This window comes from Monopterus albus, unplaced genomic scaffold (assembly GCF_001952655.1).
Source record: "Monopterus albus unplaced genomic scaffold, M_albus_1.0 scaffold14.1, whole genome shotgun sequence".
NCBI classification, from domain to species: Eukaryota; Metazoa; Chordata; class Actinopteri; order Synbranchiformes; family Synbranchidae; genus Monopterus; species Monopterus albus.
In genome coordinates, this window is record NW_018127894.1 from 1,215,314 (window position 1) to 1,227,400 (window position 12,087).

Here is a 12,087-nt window from a genome sequence, read left to right on the forward strand (position 1 = left end):
CAATAGACTGTCTTTCAGTCTAGTCTGGTGCACATGGGGTGGATTAATTTCAAACAACCCCCTTGCCTCTTTCTATATTTCTCATTGCGGGGTTATTAGATGATTTATTGCTAATCTACCGACACTAATTCCCCCTGTGCCTCTGATCCTGGCAAGGTGCTGTGCCTAAACGAATTGCTGAGTACTTGTGTTATGTGTTAAAAGTTAACTGTATGTGTATGAAGGTGCTCCAATGATAAGCATGGAGCAACATTAACCTTACACATAGCCTTGAAGTTACACAGAGACCAGAAAGACGTTAAAAAGGTATAGATATTAAGATTAGTGCCACTGGCTGAGTGCATCTCTAAGGTCATGCTTACAGAGGAGCGAACATTAGCTGTAATACTAATGGGTGGTAACTATGGCCACTGCACATGACGAGACCAAACCAATTATACTAATTTAATACTATCACACAGGGAACCTATGAGAGCATTAACATTAGTGTGTATGTGCATGTTCAGCCAGGTCTTCTGGAGCTATGTTGTTGGTTAAATGAAGAGTGAAGCCATAGATAACAAGGCTAATGTACAGCAAGTGTGTAAGTGTCTGCACTGCTCAACTATCCGTGAAACCATCTAATCCTCTGCTTCTGCTAAAAGATGTTGTGGGACGTTAACAGCCAAGAGAGGACACTGCTGCACCCTTGGAGCCCCACAGGTTTCAAGGTTGCGGGCTTGTGATGTCTGTCAGGATTACAACAGGGGAATGGGATCAGAGGCAAGTGACAGAGGACAAGAGACTGCATGTGTGGGAAATACACAGTAGGTCAGAGAGCAGACTAACTTGGAGTGTTGGGGCAGCGATGAGTGCTGGGACCTGTGGAGAGAGGAGAGTGAAGGAGGGAGGAAGAAGAACACTAAATCAATGGAGATGGCTCAGGATCAGTCCAGGACCAGACAGTATCTACAAGAAACCTTTCAAGCTACTGTAGTTGGAGTGTTCTTTCAATTAGGTTTGGTTAAACTAGGAGGTTGATTTCAAACCTTTATAACTGATGTCTTGTATTATTTGCTCCATTGAACCTGGTGAGTACAGTTTTATGATCACTGATAGAAAGGAAAGCTAAAATTACCTTTAGAATACAAATTTTACTACTCCATAAATGACACTATATGCTTATCTGACGTATTAAATGCAAGAGGTCTCAGTTAAATATTTGCCAGGACTATCTGAACAAGGTTTGCCAAAGACAAATCAGACAATTTACTCACTGAACCACATGCCTGCTGCTGTAGTTCTACAAGGAACAACAGAGGTCTGTTTAATAAACCAACATGCTGGAGACATGAGCTGCGATCGGCTGGGCCGCTTAACAACAATCAGAATCAGAGCAGGGATGTTTACCCGCTGTTGGTGGAGCAAACGGAAAAAAAGCAGGAATGTTCACCCGCTGTTGGTGAATCAAAGAGAGAAAGAGCACGAGGGCCAAAGAATAGGCTGTTCAATATTCACTCAGCTCAGCCTTGAAGTCTCACACTTTTTCATAAGCAGCCTTGGTGATTTTTGATAATCACCACGCTTGAAGCAAAAATCACAAGGTGGAAATGGAGAAAAAGGAGATAAATGTTGATGTATAAAAAGAGAGAGGGAAGAAAGAGAGAGATTACCCTACAGGGGGAAATGAGAGACAAAAGAGGGAAGAGTTGGAGTGGGAGGGTGGAAGAACAGGGCTCTTTTAGAGCAGCAGCACTGCTTAATTTCTCTGCAGGGGTTCAAAGTGGCTGTGTGTGTGTGCGTACAGTGAACGGGATCTTCAATAACCTGTGAGAAGGGATACACACATACAGAAACGCACAAATGAACGTGCACCGTGGTTGACATTTTCTCCCAGCTCCACTGCTCCCTCCGCCTGGCTCACCTTGACATCAGAGGCAGCAGGACTCATCACCAGCTGGGGGGAATGAAAGGAGCTCATGGAGGGAGCAGCAGCAAGGATTGTGGGAGGTGGGAGACGAACAGGAGGAAAAAGGAAAAAGGCTGATGCTGGGGCGGGCACCCTGACACAACTCCCACACCAGCCCACCCCACTTCACCACTGTGCGTGGATGGAATCTGAATTCACTCATCCTGACTCCACTGAAGCTGACAGAGCTTGGTATGATGGTGGTGAACATGTTTATTTTCTCTTATTGACCAGTTTTTCCGTTTGTGATAACTGGTCAGAGAATAAATAACAAAATCAGCAGGACACATGAATTTCATACAAATAGTATATCCCAAGTGCTGCAGAAGAGGATTACTCCTGGAGAAGCTATTTAGACTCAAGTTGGAAAAAAAACAACCAAATGCAATATTCACCCTTTGAAAAGAAAACCTGAAATTAAAAGATATAAAGGAACACTATCAAAGTTATGAGTCATCTTTAGATATTTTCTTTCAGTGTTGAAGATAGGATTATCTCTGTTTTTGAATTTTCATTTTGGAACGAAGCCCCTTCAAATCCTCAGAAGCAAAGCCAGAGCATACCTAATACTACTGTTTTATGAAAGAAACGCTGACTGAACCAGTAATGACCTGAATAATATTCATACCTTTAGGTTACCACTAAACAGCTAGATCCATGACAACACGTTGCACTGATTCCACATTTATGTCATATCTGAGTTATTGTGATTATGACCTTCAAACTTGTAACAGAATCTAACTGTACTATCCAACGTCCAAGCTGTAATTATGAGAGGGAAACTCCATTTTTTTCTGAAAGCTTCAATGTAACTGACATGGTATTTAACTTGAGAATGTCTGAAAACTAAAGAAATAAGGATGCCTCACATCAGCCAGTGTCTGTCCTTCAGTGTAATTAAACTCCAGTTTAATGGATATAGTGGCATATTGTCACGACGCAGTATTTTAACCCTCACATCAATTGGTACAATTGTACTTGTACCATTTGATGACATTAACACTCGGTCAGTTCACTACAGTACCTGGGGTCTGGTAGTTGAGTCTTCTCATCTCCACAGGGTCGGAGGAGTTGGCCAGCAGGGAATCTTTCACCCCACCTGAGTGGTCATCTTTGGGTAGGGGTGATGCTCGTTTCCTGAGGTGGCAGATACAGACAGTAAGGGGTAAACCACGTCGTGCCAAGACCACCTAAATGATTTATACAAGAGCTCTAACTCAGTCATCAATTCCTTATACTATAAGTACAAGTGACAATGACAAGATGATTAAGAATGACATTAATGACTCCTCTATATGGTTAGAAAACAAGACATGAAGGAAATGCACACATCTTCACTGGACTGCATGATTGACGAGGTTAATGGCACAGTTTATGGCTCTCAAACTAGTTCTGAAGACCAGCAATTCAACAGACAGTAGGTACAAGGGTATTACCCCCATTAATTTGCCAACTGGAGTTTAATGTGTTTGAAGAAACACCATCATTTTCCTGGAGTGGGCTAGGTTGGGTTTGTTTGCTGCTGGATAGGTGACAGCTGCTCTGTGAGTATGTGTACACGGCTCTGTGTGTGTTTGTGTGTAGCACAGATTTAAATGTGTGATTTTTCACTGCTCCGTGTGTGTGCTAACAACACATTGTGTTTACTGGCTTTCCAGATTGAGAGGAAAACAGGCGGATGCTGTAATTAGCTCATCAGCTGGGTGGCACAACACTGGGTAATTAGACCAGTTCTGTAGCACCTGCAATGCCCTGCCCAGCCTCGCTGGGTCTAGCATAGCACAGCACAACCCGGGCTGGCTTAGCTCAGTCGGCTGTAGGTTTGTCCATGAGGTGGAGAGGTGAACAGAAGACGCAGCCTGTCTGTATTCTAATGCTCAGACAAGCAGCATCTGTTGACACAGACAGACGCACAAATGTACACTTTCCTGCATCTTTCACTACACACACACAGATACAGCTGCAGACTCACAAGCCTTCTGACTGCAAATGGAAATGGGTGAAAGGAAGCATCAGCGCACCCTGTGGAAATTTCACATCTCATTGCACTCCATTTGCAAATGGCGAGCGTTGGTTTTAGGCAGGCGCAAGGCCTTCTGTTGAGGCCCGGCGTGGTGAGAATACATAAAGCTGGTAGTGCACACACAGCCTTAACCCGGTCCATCTCAGCTGCTGGGGCTTGGGCCTCACCACCACCTGCTATCTTGGGCTTAACCTAATGCTAGCAGCGTGACGGTTAATCTGTGACAGGCGTGTTTTCCTCTCCAGCCAAGAGTTGATCCAGACCGTATCCGGTGTTCCCAGAGATCACTGCGAGTGCTGATCTGGGCTGGGGGGAGGGGATGCAAGAGTTGGGCATCTGTAATCTGTTCTCCACACCCCTCATCTCCCCTTCTGGCCCAATCAGATTCCCATCTACATGACACTTTAGTGCTAAAGTAAACATGGCAGCACTCTCAATAGGGTTATTCATGTCAGGCTCAAAGTGAGGGTTAAGGCATGTGAGAATGTAGGCACACAGACTTATATATACACACAGTGTGAGTGGATGAATGTGTGTGCAGTACAGGCTGTGTTTAATGAGGGCAGAACAGGACCCTTTGTTAAAACTCCTGCCATGAGGAAGCAGCGAGTTGGGGGAAAAAGGCTAAAAGTGGAGGCAGGGGTCTTGGTGGAAAATGTCAGCTTAAAAGATGGGAACATTTCTTTTTCAGTAGTTTCCCTGACTGGCATTTACTTCACAATGCCCCATTCAGTAAAAGGTGATGCCTTGGCATATTCAGATGGGGCCAGTCTTGAAGGGGTGTGCTGACACTGGCTGGATAATGAAACACTGCACAGAGGCAAACAGGATGATCTGAAGAGGAACACTGGCACTAGATGTGGAACATGCACTGGAACATGAACGTGACTGGGGTTCTTTGACCCCGGTTATCAAGGGCTGCTGAGTCTGCTGCCTCTCATGTCTCCCAAATCTTGTAAAACTGAACAAGTCCGATTAAACACATCAATTTAAAGATGTTTCTTTTATTTCTATTTGAGTTGTTTTGTAAGGCTGAGTGGAGCTGAGGAGTAGCTGACTCAGCAACTCTAGAGAGCTGATAAATACCACCACTTTAACAACACAAATGAATGGGACTTGGGTGGTAAGAGATGAACTGTGACAGTACCCACCTTTCCTGTTTGCTGCATTCACAAAGGGCAAAGAGAAGATAGGAGGAATTAATAGATCATTGTTAGCCATATGGACCTGAAACTTCCTTGCTCAGTGTTGTTTTGACTCTGTACTGGAGACTTCTAGAGAATAACCTCATCATTGTTCACTGTTGACGTTGGTCTTGGCGAATATGCAGGCAGCAATAACAACCAAAGCTCCAGTGTGATTATTCCTTTGCACATTCACTGCCAGCTCACAGTGAAAAGGGCACACACCACCTCCCCACAGTCCCTGCTGTCAATCTGTGTCTACATGGAGAAAGGGCTTCCAGACAGAGGATGTGCTACTCAGCAAGTGAGCTGTCTAAAGGCCTATTATTAACCAGTCCCTTTCTAAGTCGGCTGGAAACGGCAGCAACACAGCAGTCTGCAAGGCTGTGGCTGGCTGGTTGAGAATAGGTTTGATATAAATTTGCAAATTTGTAACGGAGCAATCATGAGAAGATAAAGAGACTTAATCAGAAATAAACCAAGTGAGGTAAATAATGGCTCTAAGTAAGTGCAAAACTGTTTTTTAAAAAACTTTTTCATTATTGTTTCCATCAACATACAAATAATTGTTTAACACTAGCATAAAGAATGGATGGAGGTATTTTGGACTGCAACTAATGTTAATTTTTATTGAAAATGTATCTCTCGATTATCTGTTTGATCAATCATTTGGTCTAATCTTACGAAAAATGCACTGATGCAAAACCCAAAATGATTCAAGCAGCATCTCTTCACATTTAAGAAATGGGAACCAGCTAACATTTTGCATTTTTGCCTAATAATCATCACAGTAGTTTTTAATTAACTAATCATTTCAGCATGAGTTGTATTATTAGCTATTTATCTGTAGCTCCCCAGCATGCTGTTGCTCTGTGTGTATCTGCAGGGTGCTGCACATGGGTATCTGAGGTGCTTTGAAGAGACACTGACTACGCTTTTAGTTAGGACCTCTGTTGCAGCCTTCTGGTTCCTATTTAAAATGACCAGTGGTGTTGGTCAAAAGACATTTCTCACCACCGACTAAGAGTTTTTTGACAGCCAAGCTGTGCTTTTCATTAGGGAGGAAAACTCAGCTGCCATTACAACACTTCACATATTACTGTTAGAAATGGTCAACTGGGCAAGAATCTTTTTGGGAATAAGAATTTTCTGAAAGACAAATCAATCTGCCTTTGGTTCCTTTTTTTGTTGCACTGTAGTTTATGGTGAGGAAATTAGATGTCACACTTTGGAACAGCCTGGTGTAACTGTCCAAAGGGAGCATGTCTTATTACCACTCCTGATGCAACCAAAAGAAACCTACAATCACTGCAGTGTCACTACAGTTCAACCTCAAACAAACACAGAGAAAAATGGCATATACTGTAAGCACAGCCTCTTACTTCTTAAAGAGCAGGATGGCAATGACGATGATGATGATGAGGACCACGGCCAACACCGGGCCCATGACCCACAACATTTCAGGCTGCTCCCCACCTAGAGGCAGATTTGTCGGGACGAGGATCGGGTCTGAGTAGGGACTCGCAGAAAATGTCCTCTGTTAGAGAAAAGAAAAGCAGCAAAATGCAGATGCATGAGAGAAAAGTCACTTCACAGCTACAACATGTATGAGAGGTTTTCCCAGGATTCATGGTGGTTTTTAGACTTAATTAAAAAAGTCCAAGTTAAAAATTGCCTACACTCGACAGAAAAAAAGAGTGGAAATGTGAAAGAACAAAGGGACATAAATTTGTTGTCATACGTTTGTTTACAAGTGGCAAACAATGGGAGACAATTAAGAGCAGCTAAAAGGAACTGATCAAAAAATGAAAACACATTACAGTATTTTCTGTGGCTAATGTAACAATGTTGGAAACAATGAAATGTCAAAATATGTAGCCTATAGTGTTATCTAAGTCCTTGGTAAAGAAAGGGGATCAAAATATTTGACTGCAGATTTGTTGTTTTGGGTACCCCGGGAATTATTTCATGCTAATAATGGGCCACAGTTCAAGTAGGCAGCAGAACGAGACATAACTTTATAGACAAAATTCAGGAAACAATAACCATCCTTGCTAATGAGGTTATTATTATGTTTCTATTAAAGCACTGCATCACATTAAAGGAAAGTGAAACAACTGATGACAGGGCAAGTGTCAAATGAGAGTGAGAGGCAGCGACAGAGAGGCAGGTATGTGTGTGCGTGTCTCTTGGCCGCTGAGATAAATGGGGGCACAAGAGAGGACTCATCTCTTCTTCATTAGTGTTCACACCGTGACGGAAGAGGAGGAGGAGGTGACGGCGAGGGTACGTTTCCACCTTGGTTGTAAATGAGACATCTCTCTGCTCCTTCGTCTTCGAATGACAGAGGGGAGGGAGGAAGGTGTGTGTATCTAAGGAGCGGTGCATAAAAAAGTGTCTGAAAGAAGAGGGACTCCGACTACAAGAGAGCAAGGTGACAGATGAGAAAGAGAAAAAGGGGGGCGCAAGGCATCCGTCATTAGAGCTCTGCGTGCCTCCTATTGAAAGACGACGGGAGATGCTGGTCGGGGAGGGGAGGAGGGTGTGTGGAGGGGCATGGGTGATAAATCGCAGACCTTGAAGGGAATTGGGCTCCCAGCATGCAGCGGGAGTGGCAGGGCGGCAGGCAGCAGTAATCCGGATCATTAGCTGCACAGCAGCCGGCTCTTCGGCACACAGGCAGATATTAATTGCAAAGATAAGCTGAGATGAGCTCAAAGAGTCCTGTGCTCTGTCACATAGTTCTGTTATCTCTCATACTCTTGGGCAGCTGCTAGAATAATTTACAGTATGGCTGTGTGAGTGTTACAGCATGTAGACACATGATAACTCAAGTAAAAAGAGTCACATTTTCATATTATAGCAGTAGTTTACAGCAGCATTTTTTTTTTATTTGTCTTTCTCTTTCATGCACACAGATACACACAATAGGCACATGAGACCAGTTCTCTCTCATTCTGTGTGCCTTCGGGAGGAACCTATTATGTAAGAACAAAGAGAAACGGCTCCGCAGTGGGATGTGACAACACCATGAGGCTTCCTGTTCCTTAGGGAGGGCCCAAAAAGGCTGCAGGATAGGGCCCTAGAGGGAATCCTGGGAAAAAAACACTTTTCTTTCCTGTTGTAACAAATGACTACAGCTGTGCTTTCAGAGAAGGATAAGGGAGGAAAAGCGAGAGGAAAGGAGAAGGCCTAACAAAATGTAGAGGGCTTTTTGTCTGTTGGTCACGGTGAAGTACTGGGATCATCCATTTGAACGGTCCTAATATCTGATAAAAGCTCAGTCACGCAGCTCCCAATGCCTCTGCCCTCGCAGAGTGGTATCACAATGAAGCGACAATACAGTGAAAGAATGTGTGAGCTCCAGACTGAGTCAGAGACAGTGAGAGACATGAAAGTAAATATATGTGTAGCGCTTACCACTCTGAATCAGTGTGTATTTATGTGTACAGTGTGCACATGGGTGGGTTTGTTTGAATAAGAAACAGGGCTAGCTCCATGATGATGAAATATCTGGGTTCCCTAAGCTCCGAGGCCAACAAATACAAAGTCTTTTACAAATCCTAAATCTTTTCAAATTGCCTTGTGTACTTCCAAGAAGGTGTAAGTTGTAATTTCTGGGCAATTCATTGTATAAAATTCACATATAAAATCTTTTTAAAATCATTTTATGAAAGTCAATATGCACAAGATTGAGTTAGCAGGTTCTCATTTGTTTATAATCTGCCTGTTTTCATTGACTTAAATGTCTCACCTTTAGCTAATTAATGTAAATTTTGTAAAAGTTGCATTAAGGTCAAAGTGGGTTTTTTGGCTTTGGTGAGGTAAAGCTGGTGTCGGCACTTGGCTGGAGAGTGGCAGGGAAAGAAAAGCTTTTCTCTAACGCAACTATGTTTTACAGTTTAACAAGACCAATAGAGTGATCTAGTCGATCGCATTACATCAGTCTATGGATCTAATAGTTAAAACTTTTATATGTGTACTTTAAAAAGTGACTATTTTAAGCTTATCAACTTTTCATAACTCCAGTGTTTGACTTGTTCCAAAGTAAGTAGTTTTCAAATTCAGTCACTGGTTTATACTGTATGGTGATCAGATCTATTTTCAGATTGTACTGACAAGGTGTGAACAGTAAGTTACTGACACTCAAAACTCAATCTCTGGTTTCTAAACATAAATAGCTTTAGATCAATACAATGAAAGGTGGGCTAAATAGATTTGATTCAAGCTATTAAACCATCCCGTTTCTAGTGAGGAGAGGAGAGAAATGACTATGGGCCTGTTAGCACCGCAGACTGTTACTGTGCTGTATATACAAGCACTGTGAATGAATGAATGTATTTGCTTGTTTTGGTATGCATGTGCATCTGTCAGTGAGAAAAAGAAAAAGTGTGTGACTGTGTGTAAAGACTGTAAACAAATGTGTGATCGTGTGTGCGAGCATATGTGGAACATCAGGTTCTCTGAGCCTTTTCTCAAGCTCCTCTGAGCCTCCACAAGTGTGTGTGTTTATTTAGGTCGTAGTTGCTGAGAGCATAAGTGTTTGTTTGAGAAAACAAGAGAGGGAGAGTCAGCGAAGGCAAAGAGTGAAGAGACAGAGAGAGACTGAGGCAGAGGCGTGGTGGTGATAGTAGTAGCAGCGGGGTACACAACTTCCCCAGTCAGCCACTGCTCTGCCATCCCCTGAGCACAGAATCCACTGCGAGCAGCACAGCCACATTTGTTTCAGCTCACCGTTGACCCCTCTAGCGCCATGTCTCTCCAAAAGCGGCCTAAATAAGCTGCAGGGATGTGCGCCAGACAAACAAACAAACAAACATGCATAGACACCTATTATGCATCTGCCGCTCTGTCTGCCTCCCCAGGGAGGCTGAGGAGCCCACACTCCTCTCATTGCTGTATGACACCGGGAAAGACAACAAGAGGGAGGGAGAACGAAGGCAAGGTAAAGAGATAGAGACAAAACTAGAATTACAGCCTTGCAGTTGTATGTCTCCACCAAACATGCAGGTGGCAGTTTACATGCATGTCTGTCCAGACTCGCATGACTCTGAAGGAATTTAATAAAAGGTAGCATTCCATGCCATGTATGCTCCCTTCTTACCACCATTGGTGAAAAGTTGGGTTAGAATATTCTTAAACTCTGCAAAAAACATCTTGTTTTCATAATTCTCTCTTGATAATGTTTGTCAAAGTCTTTTAAATTTCAAAAGAAACCAGTCTTCCATGTTAAGGGTGTTTTGAGCCCAGAGCACCAACAGAATTAGTACTACAAAGCCAGTTCCTGTTGAAAGTGAGTAGAATATAAATGCCTTAGCACTGCAAACAGAAAACTGTGGTAAACACATTTGAACACTCTCTGTTTTGGTTCCTCTATGTGCCACAAGCTCACCTTTCCCTTATCAAAAGAAACCACACATTAGCACAATCTCCTCCTCCTCCACTAGTTCACTCTCTCTCATCTGAGCTTCACAGGCTGGACAGGACACAAGACATACATTTTGTTTTCCTCTTTTCCCCTCTCCAACACCACCCCTTCCTCTCTGTCTCACATCACACAATGCTTCATGCTACCTCCCTCTCTTCTCACATTAAATGATACTGTTTATACACACCCAACATCTATCATCCCATTTCACACTTCCCTCAGTTTGTTTATCTGCCTTGGGTGCTGGGGAGACATGAAGGCACACTCTCTTGTTCTTTCTCTCTCTCATCCCCCTTTGCCTTCCTTCCTTCCCTTCTTCCCTCGAACCACTGCTGGCTGCTTGTGGCTGCTGATATACGAGGGCTTATTAAACCCTGGCGTTCTTGTTTGATCTACGCCTGGGGAGTTTGGGTGGTGGTGAGGAAGTGTAGTAAAGACACAAGTCATTTACTCCAGTACTTGTTGTCGTATTCTCCTGGGTATGGTGAAGATCCTGCTCGAGGCAGCGTCTGCCAAATGCTCGATCTTGCTGTATGCTTTTCTTTCTGTAGCCATTTGTGTTTGGTAATAAGCATTTGCAAGAGCTGCGATGGGGGTGACAAAAACAAACACCACTGTGGCATCTCAGTTTCCAAAAGAGTACGGCGAAGGGATTTGTGCAGCGATCAATAACAGTTTGCCTGCAGTCATCACCTCAGAATTCAATATGTTTAGATGTATAAAAGAAACCAGGTTAGTGGGAGAAATTAAAAAATCTGTTTCCATGCACAACAAAAATCTTGTTACTGTATATCCTGTGATTATTATATGCAGTAGATCAGTTAGTGGATTTCTTTCCTATTCCCCAGTGTAGACGGCATGTTCTAAGTGGATTTGTGACGCTACAGCCTGAGTTTTTTGGACTGATGGTTCAGGGAGAGGACAGGTTCTGTAGTAAGTAAGTGACAGTTTTTCCTTTGTGTGTGCATGTCTCTGATTATATTTCACAGAATGCCTACTGTTTTACTGTGGAAGTCAACCTACAGACTCATTTAAGTTTTACTTTTAGACTGACTTTGAAAAAGATGCAACACTGTCATGCACGTTTACAAATGTTAAAAACCCTGTAAAAACTGTTTGAGTTTATATTTAGTTTGAGTTTATATGATTTTTTTTTTCCAGCAATGTGGCCTTATTAACCAAGTCTGTGTTAAAGGTGGTGCTGACGATTCATTTCTGAAGCATTTTTTGTTACATTTCTTTTTCCATTCTAATGTCAGTGAATACATTATATGCACTGACAACATAAAGAAAAAAAAAAATCCATCGCCTGCAAAGTCCGGCCAGTAATTTTACTTGTCCCAAGCAAAACCACTGAATGTCCTACCTACCTGCCAACCTAACTTGCTACTTGTGCGCACTCTGCAGATGTGTTACCGCTTGGTTTTTATAACTAAAGCCAGCAAGCTATGCCAGAGAAGGTACCCATGCCAGCTTTCAGTCACAAACAGAGACGGTTTTCTTC

At 42.9% G+C, this 12,087-nt stretch overlaps 1 protein-coding gene across 22 annotated transcripts in view; it reads right to left on the reverse strand.

The window, feature by feature from the left end:
- ptprfb (protein tyrosine phosphatase receptor type Fb) overlaps window positions 1–12,087 on the reverse strand; it is a 156,988-nt gene that overhangs the window by 22,134 nt on the left and 122,767 nt on the right. For 13 of the 22 annotated variants that reach the window (XM_020591231.1, XM_020591233.1, XM_020591237.1 and 10 more), the window contains 4 exons: window positions 6,538–6,692; window positions 5,123–5,134; window positions 2,973–3,085; window positions 829–861 (listed from right to left, as the gene is read on the reverse strand). In XM_020591231.1, coding sequence (XP_020446887.1) covers window positions 829–861; window positions 2,973–3,085; window positions 5,123–5,134; window positions 6,538–6,692 — 313 coding nt within the window. The remainder of the gene's footprint in view (window positions 1–828; window positions 862–2,972; window positions 3,086–5,122; window positions 5,135–6,537; window positions 6,693–12,087) is intronic. The other 9 variants (XM_020591241.1, XM_020591248.1, XM_020591247.1 and 6 more) reach the window with 3 other exon arrangements.